This window comes from Phragmites australis, chromosome 2 (genome assembly GCF_958298935.1).
Source record: "Phragmites australis chromosome 2, lpPhrAust1.1, whole genome shotgun sequence".
Classification (NCBI taxonomy): Eukaryota; Viridiplantae; Streptophyta; class Magnoliopsida; order Poales; family Poaceae; genus Phragmites; species Phragmites australis.
The window spans coordinates 42945816-42969203 of record NC_084922.1 but is presented as its reverse complement, the minus strand read 5'-3'; the positions used below and the strand labels follow the sequence as shown (position 1 = coordinate 42969203).

Below are 23388 nucleotides of genomic sequence, written 5' to 3'. Positions count from 1 at the left end.
CACAGCTGGCCCGTCAGGCACGGCACGGTAGTGGCCCGCCAAGAGCAGTTGCATGTGGGGTCGGTCCGGAGAGGCACGGTCGGCACAGGTGGCCCGGCTAGGCACGTGTAGGCATGATTGGGTTAACGGGTTGAATGGACATTGTTCGGCCCGTTTAATCCGTTAACCCATTTAATTTTGGATTTTGTAGCCATTTTGTGACCGTTTGGGGCCAAATTTTTTTTTTTGGCAAAAATCACCATTTTTCAGCTATAAATAGGGAACCACCATGCACTTTCATTCCACACCAGCAACAACATTTGCTCTCTTGTTTCCTTCTCTCATTCTTGTCTCAAAGTTCCTAAAAATTTGCAATAATTTGGCAAAATTAGTTTGAATTATTGCAAAAAATCTAAGAAATTTCAACACCCTCGTCATATTGTCTTGAAGAAATCTTGGTAATTTTTTGAATCATTATTCTTTGTTTGTTATTTGATTATTTTTAACTCTGAACATTTGAATTTTTTTTTAGTGTCATTCGACATTAACCATGGACGCTGGTGGTCGTGAACATGATAATATGTCCATTAATCATGATTTTTTTTCTTCAAGGACTCGAAGGTGACTACAACTCCTTTGATAGCAATGCTACAGGTTATGAACTTGACAGTGACCCTCCAGCAGCACCTCCATTGTTAGGCTCTACAAGTGCACACACGTCAGTAAGCACCGGCTCTAAATGATCAAGAGCAACTACTTCCGAAGTTTGGCAAGAATTTGAAAAGATCTGCAGAGAGGAAGACGGGGTAAATGTCAGGTATGCTAAGTGTTATATTTGCAAAAATAAATTATCTGCAAAGCCCTCAGGTGGAATAGGACAATCAAAGAGGCACGCCACAACTTGCAAGTGAAAGAGTGGAGTAACCATGAAGTAGACGGCGCTGCAGTACAACCCCAACGGCTATGTTTCTCATTAAGAGTATGATTCCCCCAATGCTCGAAAAGAGCTATGCCGCTTCATTGCAAGAGTGGATCTATCACTCAACATCATTGAGTTTGTTGTATTTGAATATTACATTAAGCAAGTTTATAATCCTAGGTTCACCTATGTTTCTAGATAGACAACTAGTAGAGATATGGTAAAATACCACAATACGTGTCATAGCAAGTTTAAAGAAATATTGTAAACATGTACATTTTCAATTGTTTTGTCCTCGGACATATAGACAGGTAGAACTAGAGATGATTATCTAGTGTGGTTACTTATTTTGTTAATAATGATTGGGTATTAGAAAAAAGAATAATAAGTTTCTGGTTGATTGATAACGTGCATATCGGTGAAAATATTACTGAAAAAATATCTCAAGTAGTTGAAAACTTTGGTCTCACAAATAAAATATTTTCTATCACTTAAGATAATATCAGTGCAAACTCTAGAGCAATGAATATTCTTACTCCGTTGTTTAGTATATATGTTGAATCTTTCTTGTTACATCAATGTTGTGTTTGTCATATTATCAATTTTATAGTAAAATCCGTTTTAAAAGGTTGTCGCAATACCTAGACGATTTTTAAACTGCAATATTTTTTGCGAGCTCCTCTAAACAATGAATTGCAACATATAAGCAGTATTGTGTTGCGATGGGTATGCGTCTGCGTAAGTTTGTTGTGGACATGTTGGTAAGATGAAACTCTACTTTCTTGATGCTAAAAAAATATTGTACCATATAAGAGTATATTTGGTGTGTTTATTCATACACATTATCATTAGTATGGGGTCACACTTTACTCATAGAAGCACATTGGTATGTTGCCGGAAGGATACTAGAGTTTCTTGAATTTTTTATGATTTAACCGTGAGTTTATCAGGAGTTTATTATCTAACATCTTGTTTAGTAGTGTATAATATTATTAAAATTGCTACTCATTTAAACATCTATAAAAATTATAATCTTCTAAGAGATTGTGCAGTTTCTATGAAATCTAAATTCTGAAAGTTTTGGAAAGAAATTCTTTTGTTGTACGCTTTTTCCTTTATTTTAGATCTTAGAGCTAAATTGTACCTTTCTATAGAGTTATCTAAATTCTAGGTGATGCTCCTTGGTCACGATTATTCTAATTATTATACTAATATTCGTTCTAAGTTTTTAAAGTTTATAGTAAATATGAAACAAATTACGGCGAAGTTCGCCTATAACGACCTCCACTAGCATCCACAACAAGTAAGAAGACGATAACATGAGGAAAAATATTTGGTGGAGGTTTTTCATCAAGAAGTTCAGACTCTTTGTCACGATTGTCTACGAGCGCTCAACATACGGAGAGAAGCTAACTATCTTCATCGACAACAACGTTATCAACCATGAATAAGAAAACTTCAACATACTGCAATGGTGGTATGAACACATAATGAATTATTCGATGCTTTCACTGTTAGCACGAGATCTATTAACGGTTCACGTATCTACAGTTTTTTCTGAGGCTATCTTTAGTTTTACTGGAAGGATAATTGAAGAGAGAAAACAAGTTTGTCAAGTGAGATGGTGGAAATGCTCACCATAGTAGAAGACTGGGAACAAGCTGAAGCGCGAATGCAACACACTGCACAGAACACTGAGCTTGAAGCTTCATTCAAAAATTTGATTTTAGATGATGAGAACGTGTAATCTTTGACAGTGAAACTCTCATTCACCTTTATCATACATTTGGCTTTCACCCTTTCTTTCCGATCATCCCCAAATATGATGTACTCATGTCGCTTAACGGGGGTGAGGCTGGAGAACCATGATGAATCTCCGATCATGTGGCGCGAACAACCGAAGTCGATGAGCCACTTGTTCTCTAGGCCTCCGCCTGCCACCTTAGAGGGATCCAGCTCAGGGTCATTGTCGTCATTGTGGTCGTCCGTCATGAAGCAGAGTCCGGTGAAGTTCTTGGCCTTCTTCTTGTTCTTGCTTGCGGTTCATCCTCCTCCGAGCTATCCTCCTCACTAGAAGAAGTGTCGATGTCATTGAGAGCCACCACGAACGCCCTAGAAGCCACCTTCTTGACCATATTATCGTGGTTCTTCTTGAAAAAGGGCTTCTTGTTCTTCTTCTTGTGCTTGCTGTAGTCGTGGTCGTCGTCCTCCCTCTTTTTGAGCTTGGGGCAGTCCGCCTTGAAGTGGGTAGTGTCACCACACTCAAAGCATGCACGAGAACTATCCCTCCTCCGGTCTCGGTGGTTGTTGTAGAAACGGGTGAACTTTTTCACAATCAGCGTAAGATCCTCATCATCCAGCGCGTCCACCTGCTCCTCTGTAACAGAAACTAAGGAAGACAAAGCAAATCCACTAGATGAAGTGTTAGCACAAGAAAAGCCAGCTGCAGACCGATTGCCACCACCAAATCCGGAAACCAACGCTATGTTCTAAGACAGGGGGTTATCGAGACCGATTCGAGTCACCTTGGCTATCTCGGTGGACTTGAGCTTGCCAAAGAGCTCATCATAAGTCAACGTGTCGTAACTTGGAGACTCTTCAATGCTCGAGATCTTCACTTCCCATGTGCTACGGTCAAGAGCACAGAGAAGCTTGATCGCTCTCTTGTGGTTAGAATAGGGCAAAACACCAGTTGATCGAAGATTGCTAACAATCCCATGAAAGCGAGCAAACATCGCATCCAAAGATAGCATTTTCCTATTTCTCACCCAACACACCACAAAACGCTCAAGCAGAAGCAAAATAATTAGAGAGACAAAGCAAGAAGACTAGTTTCAAGGCAACATGACTCCACGGATGTAATATGAACCATAAGTTCCATTCAAGACCATTTCATTATCTTTGTGCACAAAAACTCGTAACTTTCAAAGAAACTAGAGAAGATGGACACCAGACAAGGTTATCCTCCAAGATGATAGTCTAGTGGCAAGGGACTCAAGACTCGCTCAAATACATGAGTATGTGAGTGTTTAAGCCATTAGCATCAAGAAAAATAATCCTACAAAGGTGAAAAACTGCAGCTCAAAGAAAAGATCACCGGGAAAGGAACCTCTCCAAATTGATGATCTAGAGGTAATGGTACTCAAGACCCATGAGCATACACTCGTATGTGATTTTTTATGCCTCTAGCAACAAGAAGAATGATATGATAAGGTGCTGAAATTTCAGCCCAAAAACCAAATCAAAAATCAAAAACCGAAAACCGAAAAACTTGCAAACTTGCAAGGGAAACAATAGAGAGAAACTAGAAGGAGGGGAATTCAAGCATATGCAAAAAAATATAAACTTAATTACTCAAAGAGATCAGCCCTATTTTAGACGAATTACAAAGATTTATCTCTCAAAACTTTTACATATTACATAAGGTAAGCACTCATCATTCTCTCCTCTAAAACCCTAGCTCTAAGACTCTCAAATAGGTGGCATAAGGGGGCTCAAGTGGCTAGTTCGAAGCTCTCTCTAGCCCTACCTCTCTATTTATAGTCCTAGGAAACTTGGGCTTTAAGTTTTCTAGCTTTTTCCCAAAATACCCCTCTCTTGTAGTGCACTCATATCTATCACTGAGAGTATTTTGGTTCATTTTCTTCTCCATTCATCGGACAGCCACGACGCCTTCACGACTTAACTTCGCCTCGACAAAAGCTTCGCAATGGTACCACATAATCCTCCAGTCCTCCCACGATTTTGAGACCAAACCGCGAAACTTCCTTCATGCTTCTCAAAACGTGACTCACCGCCTTACTTACACCTTAAGCAAGCGCTTCGATATCGATGCGTGTACTCCATCATGCGATCCTGACTGCCAGCAAGTCTCTCCCACTCCCGATCCCTCAGGCCGCCTTGTCACTTTCACCGGCATCCCCTTCGCTTGACTTTGTAAACACGCCGTCTCCATCCGCCTTCAATGCTTTGCTTGACCTCCACATGTTCAGCTAGGATCACCTTTGAGTCCGCCCGACCTCCTTGATCATCTCGCACCAAGCACTCCGCTTGCTCCTATCATCCCGCCGTCGACCGCCAAGTTGCATCCATCATCTGTACACCATGAGACAAGCAACCATATATCTCCAACTCCAATTCCAATTAGTCCATAATCAATATGCTCAAATGAAATCTCAAATCAATTCAAATCACATCAAAGCTCATGCAAAACCGAAAATCATCAAACCAAATAAATGACAATATCAATCACTCATCACAAGAAAACTAAGACACATTTCAACTTGGTTTCTCAGTAACATACACGACAACTTCATGTACGTCTGGGGATTATGCCATCGGTTACATCAAATAAAACCCCCAACACTACTCTTTAAGCTAGACATCGCCGAAGCCTTCGACTTGGTCCGCTGGGACTACCACCTCGATATCATGCATCCTTATGAACGGCATCCCACCCCTGTCGATTCAACATGACCAGGGCCTCAGGTAGGGAGACTTGCTCTCGCCCCTTTGTTTTATATTAGCAATCAACCCGCTACACAATATCTTGGACAAAGCGATGGGGGCTGGCCTCTTGACTCCACTCCGAGGTAGATATGCCCGGTTGCGAACTTCCCTTTATGCCGATGATGTGGCGATCTTCGTTTCACCGAGTCGAGAGGATGTTGACTATCTCTCGTGGATCATACATTGCTTCGGTGATGCCACTGTACTACGAACGAACCTCCAAAAAATAATTTTTGCACCGATAAGATGCGAGGGCATCGACCTTGATCATGTCCTTGGAAGCCTCCTGTCGTGTGATCACACTTCCCGATCAGATATCTTGGCTTGCCACTCACAGTCTGGTGCCTGCGCAGAGTTCACTTTCAGCCTCTAGTTGACAAAGCTGGCTAGAAAATATCCACGTGGAGAGGCAAGAACCTAATGCCAGCAGGGCACCTAACTTTAGTCAAGTCAGTATTGTCCTCCTAGACAATCTACTTCCTCACTGCCCTACAGGTGCCAAAGGGGATGATTGGATTAATTGATAAAAAGAGGAAATAGTTCTTGTGGGCTGGCAACGAGGCCATATGCAATGTCAACTGGAAGCGGTGCTCATGACCCACAAGTTTGGAAAGCTTGGGTATCCTAGACCTGCATGGGTTCACGAGGACCCTTCGACTGTGATGGCTTTGGTAGGAGTGGAAAGCTGACCATAAACCCTGGGTGGTCATGGAGATCCCATGTGACCAAATCGATCAACACCTTTTTGCTGTGGCAACCACAATCACCCTCGGGGATGGCACCAAGACTTCCTTTTGGTGGGCAGCTTGGCTTGACGGTTGAAAGCCAAAGGACATCACACCCGACGTCTATAACATCACCAAGAAAAAGAACAAACTGTGAAGGATGCCTACTAGACGAATCCTAGCTACGTGATTTTCCGACACATCGGCTTAGCCTTCAAGCCCTCCAGCAATTAGTGCATTTATGGGTGCAAGTGAACGCCATTCAACTGCAGGCGGATTGCCAGAATGCCATCGCTTGGAAGCTCATGGGCACAGGGGAGAATACGGCAAGCTCTTCCTATAAGGCGCAATTCATCGGATCGACAAAATAAAACTTCCACACGCTAATTTGGTTGGCTTGCCCCCCCCCCCCCACATGTAAGTTTTTCGCCTGGCTCACCATCTAGAACCGCCTATGGACCTCTGACAGGCTAGCGAGCCGACAATGGGAGAGCAATGTCTATTGCCCCCTATGTTGGCACAGTCACGAGATGGTGCTTCACATCTTCGCTGAGTGCAGATTCAGCAGACGGGTATGGGACTCCGTCACACAGTGGCTTTCTATGCCAGGGATTGTCCTGGACTCTTAGACATTGGCTGAGACAATGCATGCTTGTTGGTCAGCAATCGTCGAGACCATTGGCACTCCAAAAAAAACTATGAAATCTATTTTGATGCTAGTCACCTGGATCCTGTGGAATGAGCGAAACACGTGAATTTTCAGGCACAAGGCATCCACCATGGGCGCGACGATTGTCAAGATCAAAGAGGAGTTTCGAATATGGGCGATTGGCGGAGCGAAACATCTCGCACAAATTAAACCGATGTAATTAACTTTTTATTGAGCGCTGCTCTGTTGAAAGTAACTATCTGTTGTACCTTGGTCGGTCTCAACCTCTCCTTCTTATTCAATATAATAGATAGATCTTCTGCCTGTTGATTTAAAAAAGGTGTTTGCTCCTCTTAAGGGTTTGCCTTCCAAGTAGCACGTACTAGGGGCCAGCAGCACTATGACCGCACAAGCAAAACCTCCGTGCATGCATGATAGACGTTTAACAAACACAAACACTAGATATTGGAAAAATCTATCTGTATAATAATATACATATAAAAGATCTAGAAATTCCATTGTTAGTAGAGAGAAATGGTGAACGGTGTATATTTTTTATTATGTGCATCGATTATTATATAAATATTACATTTTCTATTGTCGTATATTACGCAAAACCATATGTTACAAATGATTAAAATTGTATAAGAAACATAATTATTTTTTGGGTGTCATACAAATTTGAGTCATAATTGTATTTTCAAATCTAGAAGCGTAATTAGGAGGCCAATTCGGTTAGTTGAATTTAAGCTTGAACTCAGTTGGCACATATAGTGGAGCCCGCATTGCCCGGGATCAAGGACAACGACTGGACAAGAGGATCAGACCACCCAAGGTCTTACTTCCTCTTCCTCCTTCCACAAGAACATGGGATACCCTTTAAATGGTTCCAGGAGCTGTAGTAGCATCTAGCATTACTCCATTTGTCCCAGTGTGCAGTATATGGCCCCAGACGAGGCCCCATCTGCATGGCATAGCAAACAATACGGCATGATTGGAAACAACCACCGCCTTCACATCATGCAACTATGAGACAGCCGTTGAATTTGTAGCAAGCGTCTGATGCGAGGGAGGGACGTCTGTTCACGTCGAAGTGACTGAACGTTTGTTTGCATATCTCAACCTAACTGGTGTCCCAATTGCAAGAACCAACTGAAAGGTTCGCTTAAATTCAGTAGAAGGTTTACATGGTTTCAGCAGAAATCTCACTCCTTCCGACAGGTCGCGAAAAAAGTTTCTGCGGAATTCCTATGTTCCGAACATGGTCTTCGATTCACGAATACCCGCGAACAGTATTCAACAACCGGAACGTAGTCCCACTTACGCCACTGAATCCACACGCAATGCGTACGGTACGGCATGCACAACTTGCATCCAGTTCTCCAGTATGTGGTACTCGAATCACATACATATATGTGCAGGGAGAGTGTGGTACAGTAGAAGTTTCCTATATCGACTCTTCAGCTTTCTTTTGCGTACTAAACCCATGGTTACTGTTGGAAGAAGCTTCGGCTGGGGCCAGAAGAGGCAGGCGGCTCCGAAGCCAATCAACAGTGATGGGCACACCGCAGTCTGTCTCCCGAATTTACGGCTTGGTTACTGCAGTTACTGTCGCCGTATGACCACCTGTTACATGAACAAGTCTCAAGTATTCGTGCTATGTGCTGCAATTTGCTCCCTTCTTGCAGTTCTTGCAAATTTTGCGTGGATGGTTTAAAGCTCATGCCTGCCAACTACTTCACAGGTTCCATTTTTTTTTAAAAAAAATTACTGGTTCGAGATTCAAACATGCCATCCAGACTCCAGACATCCAGTGTCAAACACTAAACAGTATTCAAGGAGCAGCAGTGAAGCAGCTTCCAAACATGCATACATGCATTGCACAGTAGTAGATGCAAGCCTGACAAAAGGCCCTGCAGCTATACATGTCGGGCATTTACTACAGCCCCGGAGACCTGTAATCGCGCAGTGCCGCTCAGCGATTAGTCAGTGAAGGGCCTTAACTCTGAGACATCACATCCGGGAGCAAGAACGGCAGAAGCTAGCGAGGCCGGAGCTTAATTCACCTTCACTGCAGATAAAAAGGCTTAATAGACGGCTCAAAAACCAAGCCCCTGAATCGTTAGGGTCACCTGTTCATCTCTCAGGAATCCAACTGGATGTGTAGTGTAACTAGTATTGCCTTTACAGAAGCACTTCAATGGTGTAGGACTCTGGGAGTAAGAGTGCCCTTTTGTACTGACTCACGCCTAGATAAGTTCCAGTGAACACCACAGGAGCATGGCGCTGCTCTTGATCTGCATCAGTCTTCCCAGGAGGCAGAGCTCGCACTGCAAAAGCAAGCATCCACTGTACCAGATTGACATAGACAGTAGAGTTTGTTTACTCCTCAGCCATCATGCTGCCTACCCATATCCATGTAACAGAATTGGTCTATTTACCAACCGTGACGGATGGGATGATGTTAACTGAACAAAATGTGCATTGCCCGAAGCAATGTTACTATCTGTTCCTATCTTCCTCATGCAAGGATAAGAAGGACACAACAAAAGAAAAGAAAGGAGAACAAAGAAACTGAGTATTCGAAGAAGCAAAGATGGCCAGTTTTTTTAAAAAAGAAGCAAAGATGGCGGCAATGATTGCAATGATTAGCAAGATGCAACATACAACAAACAGGATGACAGGACGGTGGGCGTTGAGAGATTGGCATCAGGCCCCTGTGGGGCTCGTGGGGAAGGTTTCTCGTAGGCCCAAGCAGATCGTTCAAGACATCGCCGCATTTATGTCAGGAGGCCCCAGATGCGCGTTGCTGGACACGGAGACGAACGGAGGGCGAGGACGGTTTGGTCGCACGTCGTGGTTCTTTCAGGTGAGCGCCCCACAAGCCAACGCTTAGAACCAGAACCGGCTGGAATCAGCCCGTGAAAAAGGCTCGCGAAGCACAGCGGAAGTGCATGCGTTCACCGCACGTCCACGCAGCGTGTGATGGTCCAGAGAAAACGCCGTGATCCTCCCTGCCAACGCGAGCACTGCAGCCTCACAGGGGTAGTCACGGCTCGGCGACCTGGCTGCAGGATCAATCCGCAGTTCGTGAAGGCCGGGCGGTGCATGGATGCTTCTGGCAGGACAAGGACCTGCCGTTTTGCTCTTGCACTCTCGTGTCGTGGCTCGTCGCGGTGCGAGACGAGCTGGTGAAGACCAGTGTTTGTCTGCAGTTCGAGGGAGAGCGCTGCAGGTGGCCGTTCAATTCATCTGGACCCCCGTTTCGTCACGAGGCCACCGGCCGTGACCCCGTTACAGGGCGGTAGGGGATGGTGGTTACAGTTCACCGTACGACGCTCGTTTTGTATCTTGCGACAGCACCAGTACCGTCTTTCCGGGTGATTAGTCTGAATCGGAAGTGCCGTTTTGTTGTCACTGATGAAGGACAATAGTACCACACAGTCACCGTGATTACGAGCTCGAGACATGACAGTACGACACGAGTCAGCAGTCGCACGACAGGCAGAACGCACTTGACTACTTGGGAAATCTATCGTCAATAGTTCACGGCAATAACAGTATCAGTGCGATTTGCACCACTTGGCAAGCAGTAGGAAATTCATCATTTTCTGGACCGGCAACATGAGGAAACCGGGGAAGAAAGTATAGCAAAAGAAATCCGTGGCAGGCTACACAGTCTTGCACGGTCATTTCAGGTGATAGACAATGTTACGGAGACGAGGAAAAGCAACAAGTAGAACAAAAATGCAGTTTAAAAGGGCTCTTTCATTATTCATTGAAAAATAATTACAAGATTCCTTCAGGTATACCGTATACACTGAATAGATTTACATTACAAGGTCATGCCAACACTTCCCTATATCCAGGCCACAGCCCATAAGAGCAAAAAAATATATACTACTACATACATAATTCAGTAATGTACTAAAGAGATTCTGCTCCAAAAGCAACACCGCAATCGCAAAGGCAACACCCTCAATCAAAAAACCAGTCAATCCCATAACATTTTCCTCAACTGGGATGAGCTGAAAGCAGTATTTACCCAATTTATTCTGTATTTTTCTTCATCAAACAAAAAAACAATCTGAATCAATCGAAAAAAAAAAAACCACCTGTGATCACCGCAATCCATGCAGTGTTTCCCCAATCTCCATAATCAACCAATGGAGAAGGGCAGGCAGTTGGGACCAAGAAAAGCTGTAAAAATAAGCCATCTCGGACATCTAAGATCACGCATTGACAGAGGCAGTCTAAATGGACGCCGGATACACTCAGCACCAGAAGAGATAAAACAAAGAGAGCAGAACCAGAGCTACCAGTATCTGGTCCCTGAAAGAAACGATCTTGGGACGGTCAATGCACCTGGCGTGCCGACCAACCTCAGAAAGATGCAGGTCTCCTGGAGAGTACAGGAGTTCCAGGGAGATGAACGGGTCTGGTTCCTCGGTCATCTCAAACAGTACCTCACCAACAGCGCTCTTGAACTCCCCATTGGACCATTCCTGTGTTCAGAGCAAACACTGTCACTTTTCATACTTGGAACAGAACATCAGGCAAGAGCATACATGGGTCAACTGGGTGCAGAGCAAGCACTACGACCCATGCTTCACATTTTGCAACAGAGGATTAAGGCATTTATGAGCAAACTTTGCATTCGGCAATTTTTCAGCATCTTGACAGTTTTCAATTTGCAGGGAGGGTAATAAAAATAAGCATGATACCTGAATCTGCTTGCCGATTGTAACAAGCATAGAGCCAGCAGGTAAACTGAAAAAGTTTGAGCCTCCCTGGTTTCGGAGACAAATTTGCCTATCGCGCCCAGAGAGGTGGATGCTCAAAGTATGCGAGTTAGCAGGATCGGTGCTGCCAAGCTCGTTCCAACATGTTTTTGACATGTTACAGTTATACAGTGTCAAGCGTAGAATCGATGGGGCCTCTCTGGACAGAGCAGAATCCTTAGGGTTCTTGACATTATCAGACAGAACCCTGATGACACTTTTTGCAATGTCCTCCATTTTCGATGCGACTGTATCCATCTTCTCCCTAGCAAAAGTGGAAGATCTCATGTGAGTATGGTCAGTACGGACATAGAGTTGTATGGGCCGTTGAGCTACAAATTGGTGTATGTACTGCATATATCTATACGGGCCGTCCACTCCTTGCATCGTTGGGCCTTTGGGGTAGTCAAACATATGTAGGACACACTCAACTGATCCCTTACCTATGGTCATATGGTTACATGTTTTGCAGTGCTTACCAGATTGGCTGATCAGATGATATCGATCACGGTAATTCAATATCGATCGTGCAAAGCCACCAACACACGAGAACCGCCTCAACAGGTCAGCTAGCTAACTGGCCTCGAGGTTAATCATCTAAACCAGCCACTACTCACTCTTGATACGAACTCATTTTAAACTTGCTTATGACAAAGTTAGATAATCATAATACTACTATGAGGTTGGACGAAAACTTATGTAGTTACATGAACGGTTATGTGCATCCCATGATACAGAGGTTGGGATAATCTTTATTCCTTAATTAGAAAAAGTTACACGAACACTGTAGGTCTGTTTGGTTTGCTGCATCCGAGTCTGCATATACGAGAAACTTGTATCTCCTCATGCATTTTCGTATAGAATTCTGTTTGGTTGCCTACATGACGCATGCAGCCTACATGAGTCATCCTGGTTATACAATTCGCACAAATCAAGCTTCACTCGTATCTAGGCTGGGTGGATGCAGGTTGCATAAGCTACTATGTCAATGGGACCTACTCATCAGTTTCAAGTCACAGGTTTAATACATACAGTCATACAAGCAACCAAACACTTTCACAAATTCATTGCATCCGTTATTGTATCTGCTTATATAGCCGACCAAACACTCTTCCCAAGAGCTATACGGCTCCTGCAGTCTGCTTCTACCTAGCCAGGCTATATCATGTAACCTCTCTTTTTGCAACCAAACGTGATCGGATCATCCACCGTATATAATTAGTTTCAAATTGACCCTTTTTCTCTGATCGAGTTTGTCTTCTGAAACTTCCTGCATATGCCTGCACCTAGCTAGACTAGATAGCTTGTCTGCCAATACGCACGATGTGCACGGGAGCTGCGCAGGTGCGACGCGGAAAGAGGCAAAAACTTACTGCAAGGCGGTATAAATCGGCACGTACCTGAACACGCGGTACGTGGATCCGGGCAAAGCCGCGTCCAGCGCGCGATCCTCGTCCGGCCTCACCGGACGGAACCAGCAGAACTCCTCCCAGGCCACCTGATCCCTCCGCTGAAACCACATCCCCAGCTCGCGCTTCACCTCCTCCGGCGCCGCGAACACCGCCTCCGACACCTCCACGGCCTCGAGCACCTCGCCGGCCTCCACCGCGCCGGCCACAAGGAAGGCGCCGGCCTCCGCGGCCGCGCTGACCACAGTCGTCAGCGTGGCGGTGGCCTCACCGGATAGGAGGGCCGGCGCTGCGATTTCCGGGGCAGGTGGCGGCGCAGGGAAGTTGAAGCGTTTCTTGGGAGGCAGGGTGAGGTCGGGGACGCGGAGGGAGGCCTCGAGGAACTCGGCGAGGACGCGCTCGTCGGCGGCGGCGGAGCGCGAGCCGCGCGCCGTGCGGATCGGGGTAGGCGCGGGAGGCAGGCCGCGGGCGCGGATGCGGGGGCGCCGCGGGACCCTGGACGTCGCCGTCATGCCGCCGGCGAGGGAGGTGGGCGGGAGACCGTGGGGGAAGGGAAGGTGCTCTGTCGGGTTGGTGCCTTGGCAGTGGACTGGTATTCGCGGCTGCGTGGGATTGAAGAAACAGCGGGGCCGTGGAAAAGATCTTGAGATGATGGTGGCCGTCGGATGAGGAGTGTGGATGGCTCGATGGCGGCAGCCGGCAACGATTCGATCGCGGGTGCAGAGGAGAAGCGGTGGGAAAGTGGACGCACGACGACTGTCTCGACGGGAGAAGGTGGCGGTGTGGGAAGGCTACCATTACGCCGGATATTGAAGCTAGCATTAGGCCCAACATAACCGAACTAGCGCCATTGATAGCATAAGTTGTCCTCGCAGGAAAACAAAATGACCGACGCCTGATGGAGCTCGCTCAAGGCAGTGAAAGGGCTGTGCAGCACGCGCCCCATAGAATTTTCTTTCCCATCACTCACTGCCGCGACCAATCCCGCGTGTTACGGCGGCCGTGGGCGAGGCTGCAGGGCCAGCGCACCGCATCTCTCTCTTGCGTCGGCGTGGCGATCGTTTTCAGGTGACAAACAGCTCTTGCTCATCGGGGAGGCAGTAGCACCGGCGAGAGGCCGCGGGCAACCAGCCGTGAGCTCCGGCCTTCCGGTTTACTCGTCTTGCATTTGGTCGATTGCTTATTCATTCACCACGTAGCACGAACCTGCCAAGCCCACATCAACCCGGATCACCCAGGATCCTGTTAGGTACCAAGCTGGCGCCGGCTCAGGGGCGGGCCCACGTTGAGTCATGGGTGTAAAGATGTATACCAAATATTTTTTGCAAAAAATTTAGTATATATTCTATTATGTATAAGTATTAGATAATAAGCAAACTTGCGGCGCTGACCATGAGTGCTCGGTGCTCTACTCCTGGAAGAAGATGAGTGCACCTAGTGACCTGGGCCAACTCCCTAGCAACTCACGGGCCACGGCCATGGCAGACCAACTCTGCAGCAAGCCAGGCACCAGACGGCCCAGCCCATCTTTGATTGTCCTCTCTCAAGTAGTCACGCCAAGCCTGTCGCACGGTGGAATGTGGAATCCCCAATCCAAACATTCAAATCCCTAAATCCTAATTGTGGCGCAGAGAGCAGCAGCGTGCCACGGCGAGCGCCGGGCACGTCCAGCCGAGCAGGCGTGGCGCGGCGAGCAACAAGCAGCGGCGCAGTGAGGAGGGGCGCCGGGCACGTCCAGCCGCGCACGCATGCGCGCAGGGGCGAGTTCATGTATGCTCAAGACCACAAGTCATCAAGTATTCAAGTCGGCCCTGATTCAAGTACAGACTTGCAGTGTGGTTTGCAGAATTGCAATGTCACTTTCAGTCATCATTTCATCAAATTTCATCAACTCAAAGCCAAGAGCAGAGAGCCTAGCCAGTAGCCAGAATAGTGAACAGCATAAGGTATAAAATTTCTTGGTTTGGTTAATTTGGTAGATTGGTTGGTTCATATGCAATGCAGACTGTGCAGTAGCTACTTAGCTAAAAGCCTAAACGATATAAATTTCTTGGTATTCGTTCATATGCTGTGACAGTGACTTGTAAGCCTGTGAATTGAATATATGCTACTATGCTATATTACTAAGCTTACTAGATTAGATATTTAGATATGCAGCGAATCTAAGTTCTAACCAGAAAGATATGTCTATTTTTCCAACAGCTAGAACAAGATCTTGAGAATTTCTCAATTCTCAACATGAATAAAATATTTTTTCTCTTCTAATATTTATAATTATTTGAAACTAGAAAGAAATTCTTATATCGCTAATTTACCGTATTTTATGTATAGATCTCTCCTCATGAAGATTAAAGAATATTGGGCTATTGTCGCGATTGAAGAATATTAGGCTAAATTTGTGGTATGCCCATTTCTTGATGTGTTTTATATATTTTTTAATGCTATGTTTATGTAAGACATGCTTTAAAGTTTGAACTATACAATTGTTTGCTAAGCAAACACAACCCCCCCCCCCCCCCCCCGGGCCGCCGCTCCCTCTAAAATTTTGTCCTGGTTCCGCCCATGCAGCCAGGTACCTGTGTTCCTAACTTCGTACCGTGGATTCTTGCCACCTTTTGGTGTAAACTAGTATAAAGTTGTTGCATTTATTGAAATGAAATGTGTCACAGTACGTACAAACAAAAGCCCACACATGTTTTTCATTTGTTGAGTACAAATGAGATTCGAGTATCGATCCTACTAAGATATGCGAGCAGCAAGCTCAAATCCTTCCTCGAGCATGTCTATGAATTTAAGCCATTGAGGTGCAATTAACGGCAGCAAGACTATATTTTCTTCTCCAGGGGAAAACTAGACATTTTCTTGATAAATACACATGTACTAACATTAAAGTAAGAAATAAACAAAAAAAATGGGTATGTTATTTCAGATTATTCTTTTCAGAGAGGATCTAGAAAGGCACGTTTCTTCCCTGCACTGTTTTAGCGACGGCGGGGGCGGCAGCGGGTGCGGACGCCATCAGCAGGGTGGCGGCAACGCGACGGGTATGTACACCCAAATTGAAAATCCTGGGCCCGCCACTACGCCGGCTGGCTCCAGGTTGATAATTCTTTAGCTGCTGGGCCAAGGGATACAAAAAGGAAACAAATACATATCAGAATAGACAGATACCGACTCCTTCTTCCTAGCTTATGTTGTTCTCTTGTTCCCTTCCCTCTACTGTGTATCTTTTTTCACTAGCCTTCTTCCTCAAATATTCCCCTATAGCTCTTTTCATTAGCAATGTTACTAACAATTGGTATCAGAACTACCCTTCCTTACCACCATGATGGATGAAGATTGCACCCTCATCCTCGTCGAGATGAGAAAGATGTTCAAGGGATTCGAGGAGCGACTAGATAGGTGGACTGCTTTGAAGAGCGACATCCACTCCACCAAGCCCAACTCCGACATCGGCGCGGAATGCGGCGACATCTCCATCACCTCCTCCGACTCCAAAGCCCCCAACGTTGACTTAGTGACGAGTCAGCCACCGACCAGCATACTGCTGACATCCCGGAAGCCATCGTGCCGCACCCCATCGAGCGTGGGATCCAAAAGTCAGACTACGTCTTTGACCTCGACACCGCATCCGATGCCAGCGTGAAACACGCCGCATTCACCGAAGCCACCGACGTCGGCACTGACCACAACAGTCGTCTCTCGGACGTGCTCTCTACTAGCATCATCCACCCACACTGGTGTGCGCAAGTAATGAAGGAATCCAAGGGCGCAACAGACCTAGAGCGTGAGGTGGAGGCGCAATCAGAGCGCGTGATCTGGGAGCTGCGTCTACGGCTAACTCTGTCAGCTGCTTTCCCTCCACAGCCAAAGCCATCACTTGCTGCTCCTCAAACACGACCAACTCCGACTCCGCCTGCTCCCCAAAAACAGCCAACTCTGCCCCCACCTACGTCAGCATTTTGGACGGTGTGCACCAACCATTCGGCAAAATGTCGCATGGGCTTCAACATGGTACACGAGGCCTTCGACACCACGACCGACACCGTCAGACACCACAGCTCACTTGCATTCCTCGAGGCAAGACTTGCTACCTCCGATCACATCATCCCTGTCCACGTCAACATCCTCAAGTACGCCATGGAGACAACAACCTCAAGCCCGACGCCGTAGTCGTCACAGTGGTCACCACCATCGTGTCCACAAACCAGGAAGAAGATGTTGAATACATGGTCGCCAGCGAGCTCAGCCTCCATCGCGTCCTGCCACGTCGCTGAGCTGTACAGGATGGAGGTGCTCGCCAACGGCAACTCCGACCTTGGTGACGACGTGGTGGCGCGCGGAAGCGTGGTGCAGAGCGGAAGAGTGGAGGATCTCATGCGCATGCTGGGCATTCCATTGTTCTCGGTGACGCACGCCATCCTGCCCACCATGGAGCGTGATAACGTGATTCTTGAACAGGCCCGCCACCACTCTGTATGCGCTAGCCGTGGTGCAGTTCAACCCCTCTCCGCATTCATCGCTGCATAGCGCACTATCGAATCCGAAGCGGTTGGTCTCAACTCCACCCGACCACCCACATCCCTAGCTTCTCCGAGCTCGAGCTCGAGTTGCTATGCTTCGTGATGGACGGCCCCGACCTCTGCGGGCACCTCACCGAGCACAAGGACGAGCTTAGGGAGCTCGCACGCGCCATCGACACCGCCCTCCTGGTGCGCCTGATCTAGGTCTCCTGGTCCTCTCCACGGATGCGTGGTTGTGCCGCGCGCTACCAAAGGAGGCCAAGAGTGGCGATGGCATCAAGGTGTCCTGCTAGAGGATGCTCATTGGTGGGTGCCATGAGGACGAAGCAGAGGAGGATGAGCAGCTAAGGACCTACATCCAGAGGCACGTCATCAGTGGCTATTGGATCGCCCTGCCACAGAAAGTAGGGTTGAACTGCTTCGGCAAGAGCTGCACCTCCGGTGGCTCAACTACCTGAGCAATGACATCAAGCACGGGGGGTACACTGAGCAGGAGGACCACATCATTTGCTTGCTCTATATCATGTGGTCAATCATCGCGTCCAAGCTCCCCAGCCGGATCAATAACAACATCAGAGTGCGCAGCTTGCATGACCTGGACGTTCCATGGGATCCTGGCGACGTGACGACAGCAGCTTGAGGGCAAGCCACATTTCAAGAAGAGGGGAATGTTAGGTACCGAGCTAGCACCCCTCTGGCTACTGGGCTAAGGGATACAAAAAGGCAACAAATGCATCTAGCAGAGGCATCGATCGGAATAGATAGATACCAACTCCTCCTTCCTAGCTTTTGCTGTTCTCACATTCCTTCTCTCTACTGTGTATCTCCTTCCTCTAGTCTTCTTCTTCTTCCTCAGATTTTCCCCTCTAGCTCTATTCCTTAGCAAGGTTGCTAAAAGATCCCTCCATAGCTCCACCTATACACGTACAAGCGTGCATCGTCTTCGGCCATCAAGATTCGAGAACGATGCTGGTGTGCGCCTATCCGATCGCTAAGCTGCTCCTATAGTCGACGGTCCTGCTGTGCACAACATTTTCCCATGCTGCTCTGATGTTGGGGTTGCGTGTGCCGACAAAGCCGATGAGGAAACCACTGGAAAACAACGTCTCCAACATGTCATTGCACCTCACTTGTGCTCCCATTGCTCGTGCTCTTGCTACTGCTAGTGTCGCCTCCAACGATAACAATTGTCGCCAATCAACGGCCAGCTTCCAATCCCATAGTGACCCTCCTCGCAAAGGACCACACCACCTTCCTCTACACCATCTCCATCGAGGATGGTGGCCCATTGCTCTGGTCGAGGAGTGCATCCGCGTAATGGCACGCATCACACGGTCCTGTGCCACTCCATCGTGTACAAGGTTGCCAATAGAAACTACATGGCCAATTGCGCGCAAACGAACGGTGACATTGAACAACCTGGCTCAGACGACGGGCACTGTACCTGCATCGCCAGCCCGTACAACCTGGTCACTGGCCAGTGCGGCCGTGGAGACATCGCCACCGTGTTGCTCTCCGCGAACGTGTTGCTCTCCGCGAACACCACAGACGGCAACCCACTATTCCCAGAGTCATCCTCCGCCTTGGGGTCTTGCGTGTTCGACGGGCTCCTAACATGGCTCCTGTTGGACGCCGCAAGTGTCGCAGGGTTGTCGAGGCTGTCACTGTCGCTGACACGGATGGAGCTTGGGCCAAGCCAACCTAGGTCGTGCCCCTCAGCCTTTTTAACAAAAAAATTAATATAGGTATGCAACGTTGCTCTGAAAGCTCTAAGTCCATGGTGTCTACCGGACCACCAAATCGAGATCTACAACACCTGAATCGACCTTCTAGCCTCTAGAATTGAGCTCCTTGCTATTGAATCCCGTGCTAGATTGACTGTCTCACTGCCCTCTCCTCTCAGTTTCTTCTCTCACCACGAAATCCAGCACAATAGTGGCCAAATCGAACCCATATGTCCCCAAATCGAGCTCCTCTGCGCCCAAATCAAGCTCATGTGCTACATGGAGGTGATTTGATTAGAAGGGGGATATGGGGAAGAAGAGAGGGAGAAGGAAGAAGAGACAGCAAGAAAACCAAACACCCCTCGCCAACACCATCGTAATTGAGAAGTCCCTTAAATATTTTTGAATTTGCTTTATTATTTGGCCCCCTCGAAATTTTGATAGCTCCGTCACTAGTCGGTGTCGTCTCAGGTCGTGTCCAGGCTGAAGGTGGCGAATCAGTTCCTGTTGTGCCTCAACGGCGGCGGGGGAAGCTCCGTGGTAATCCTCACCTTTTCGGGAAAAAAGTATCTCCGATTAAAAAGAATCGGGAGCGAAAATACGAGCAGTTGATGAAGAAAAAAGATGGCACGTATGTATGCTGCCGGGGACACTTCCAGTAACAGGAGGGGGATCAATACCAAACGCAAACAATGGAGCACTCGAGCATTGGAGATGCAATCCAGTAACGATCCCGGTCCGTATCCGATCTACCAGCTCCGTGCGCGGCCCGTCCATTGTCGAAGCCATTACCGCAGAAAGCAGCAATCAAGCATGCAGTCTGAAGGCGCACGCACAGCCAACGACATGAAAATTGGGGTACCTGGGGTTCAAATACCGACCACCCTGGCAGGTTTTCTATTTTCTCTCTCTCCCTCTATAGATGGTATTAGAGCTGGAATTTTGTAGGATGGTGCGGCGATCTGTTCTCGATATCCAAGATTTTTCCTGTGATTTTTTAGCGTCGGTGCCAGAAGAAAATCGGATGTACTGAGGTGGTCGGGGTTTGCAATACCGACCGCCCCCAGAAGTTGCTTCTCGTTTTCATTTCTCCCACTAGAGACTGTCTTATTGCCTGAAGTTTTGTACAATGCTGTGGCGATATGTTACCCATCTCCACGAACTTTTGTGGACTTCTTCGCACTTATTTGTGTGGTCGTCACTGGTTCACCGACACCAGTGCCATGGACTGGACTGAAGACTGAAAAGAAAGTTAGCTTGTCCTAATGAAGTTAGTTAATTAGCTTGTCCTAATGAAGTTAGTTAGTTAATTAGCTTGTCCTAATGAAGTTAGTTGTGTGGAAGCATGGGTAGTGGGTTACTTAGCTAGCTGGTTTTGATGAAGGTTTCGCATGCATCATTAGCCTACAAACAGGAGAGGATAACAAAATGACCGACGCCTGATGGAGCTCGCTCAAGGCAGTGAAAGGGCAGCGAATAAGAAAACAAGTGTCCATGTCCATGAAAGCTTTCAGTTTCACCGTGATGGCATTCAGGTCATAAGAAAACAGATGAGCATATTTCCCCTTTGCACGGCGATATACGCTACAATATCCATCTGTGTCTCTCTGTAGGTGTAGGTGTGGCCCATATCCTCTTTGGATACGGGCCACTTTTATATGACTCGTTCAATGCTGGCCGGCCTAAAGTTTTTTGGGGAAAAAAATCACAGGGTCTCGGCCCATACTACGTCAGGTTGGATGGCTGAGCCATCAAAGCGAACGATTATTTTCATTCATATAGTCATATACTTTCGCTGCAAGCCCTCCATGACTAAAAAATATAACTCGATTGATAAAATCTTAGCTAATCAGCTGTGAGAAAATTCACATTTTACAGAGGCTCTACTCGTAAAGCTTCAATTTGACCGCTCACCACACCTACAGTGATCGCAAGTTGACAAGGCGGACAGATCGACGACAAAGGACAACTGATTATCAAATCACAGCGATATCATATATGTAAAGACCATAAACAAAGGATTGTTCACGGTACCAAAGGCACAAGTCCCCACAAACATCTCCCACCCATGTGGCTGGATTCGGGGGTTACAACAAAAGTTACACGACACCACTCCGATCCCCTGCAGCTCTACGATAACCTGGAACTGGATAATCCGCCCTGCAGTTTTTTAACCCAAGGCTACAATTACTAGCGCAGAAAAATACTCGACTTGATCCATATAACTTACTCCTACCAGAGAATGAAAGGCCTAAGCGGGTGCTAATAAGCAACCTCAGAATGGCCGGAGCCTCTTCTTTACTACAACGAAGAGGTTTCCTTCTCTTGTTCACACTCCAAATGCAAATCGATTCTCGTCACGGAAATAAATTCTCGTCGTGGTGAATCAATGGGTCGAGCAGCAGCTAGAACTGGCCGCCTTCGAAGGTCTGGCCGAACTGCCAGCCGGCCGGCGCGACGTCGTTGCTGGTGACGGTGCGGCCGTTGCTGGCGGTGACCTGGAAGGAGAGGCTCTGGCCGTCGAGGAGCGAGTTGCTCTGCCAGTTCTGGCCCCAGTTGCGCGACATGGGCTGCCACCCGGTGCTGGAGCCCTTGATGGAGACGGACTGCACGTCGCCGGCGCCGGCCACATTGGTGACCAGCACCAGGTTGAAGTAGGAGTGGCCGTTGATGGTGAACCTGATCCCGCCCTTCTTCGCGCACGGCACCCTGCAAATACCGTCGGTATAAGTGCAAAGGTAATCAGTAAAACTGTAAGAAACATAAAGTTTATGACGTGACAGCCGAAAGTGGTACTCGCGGAGTTATTCGTGCAACTTGAGAAATCGTAATCCAGAAAGTACTAACATGGAAGGTCACTGTGACGCCTAAACTATTCGCAAACAGCAGGTCAAGTTTCCGTCAATCGCAATCTTGCATGCATGGCACATAGAAGTCGAACCAAATCTGCTGGCTGGCCCACCTAACATGGTCTGACCAGATAGTTGGGGCCCAGCCGTCCAGGCTTGGTCCGAACCGACACCCACAAGAGGGCACCAAGTCTCGAACCCGCATTACGACTCGTCGACTCGTGACAAGTTTATGATGATGGAGTGCAAATCGAGTCGAATCTCACCTCCTGTAGGCGATGGGCACGATGCCGGCGCGGTACTGCGCGATCTGGAGGAAGGCCGGCTCGGCCATGTCGAAGTGCGGGCGCGGCGGGTTGCACCAGCCGCCGTCGTCGTTGGGGAGGGCGTAGTTTGGCGGGCAGAAGTTGGTGGCCGTCACGGTGATGGTGCCCGGCAGGCACCACTGCCCGTCGTTGTCGCACCGCAGCTCGTAGCACGACCCGCACGCGGCCCCGTCGTTGAACAGCGCCGTGCTCAGCGCCGCCGTGTTGGTGCCGTAGCCGTTACTGTACATGTTCCCGTACCCACACGCACCGCCTGCTCCGAGCACGCGCAACACAGTAAATGTCAGTTCAACGCAGCCTACGACGTTTGTTCTTTCAAAGAAGTTTTAAGAGCTCGTCGACTCACCCATTGTGCCGGACGCGTCGCCGCCGCCATAGAACGTTGCGTGGGCGGTCTGCCACGAGCCGTAGTCGCCGGCAGCCCGGCGGGCAAGGAAACAGAAGGTTGAGCAGAGCAGGAGGAGCAGAATATTGGCGGTGGCCATCGCAGCACACTACTATCTTTCGAGCGAGCTAAAGCGAGCAGCTTAGGAATCGATGGTTGCTTGGCTGTGAAGAGAGTGGCGCGCCCAGGCCAGGTACTTATAGGCCAACCGCTACTGCTCCCGGCTGTTGGAATCGTTAATAACTTTGTAAGGTGGCAGAGAAAAAGGGGCAAAAGAGGGAGGAGGTGGGGTACACGGGGTCCCCTGAGCCCCCGCCGACCACGATCGATTCGGTACACGACGGCGGTTAGCACATGCGAATCAGGCGCACATGCAGGCGCTCGTCGCGCAGCGCGCGCACAAGGAGACGCCAACTGCTCGTGTGTGTACAGCAGCAGGATAAGACGGGGTGCGTGCATGACCACATGGCTCTCGATCGCAAACGCGAGCCATGAATTTGGCCAGTGGGAAGGGAAAAAAAATGAGTTGCGAAACAGATGGATCTATCTATCAGGACACTGTTCGTGTATCATTCCAGAGATCATCGCACGTTCTCGTCGATGACCGTGC

General features: G+C 47.9%; 2 protein-coding genes across 2 annotated transcripts; both read right to left on the bottom strand.

Moving 5' to 3' along the window:
- Nucleotides 1–10529: 10529 nt before the first annotated feature.
- On the bottom strand, nucleotides 10530–13761 carry LOC133909031 (uncharacterized). The gene is made up of 3 exons (XM_062351300.1): nucleotides 12963–13761; nucleotides 11506–11827; nucleotides 10530–11286 (listed from the first exon to the last, which is right to left on the bottom strand). Exons 1-3 carry the CDS (start codon nucleotides 13481–13483, stop codon nucleotides 11056–11058), a joined length of 1074 nt encoding a protein of 357 aa, XP_062207284.1. The 5' UTR covers nucleotides 13484–13761; the 3' UTR covers nucleotides 10530–11055.
- Nucleotides 13762–21191: 7430 nt separating this feature from the next.
- LOC133909030 (expansin-A2-like) lies at nucleotides 21192–22966 on the bottom strand. The gene is made up of 3 exons (XM_062351299.1): nucleotides 22740–22966; nucleotides 22334–22646; nucleotides 21192–21927 (listed from the first exon to the last, which is right to left on the bottom strand). Exons 1-3 carry the CDS (start codon nucleotides 22876–22878, stop codon nucleotides 21624–21626), a joined length of 756 nt encoding a protein of 251 aa, XP_062207283.1. The 5' UTR covers nucleotides 22879–22966; the 3' UTR covers nucleotides 21192–21623.
- Nucleotides 22967–23388: the final 422 nt, after the last annotated feature.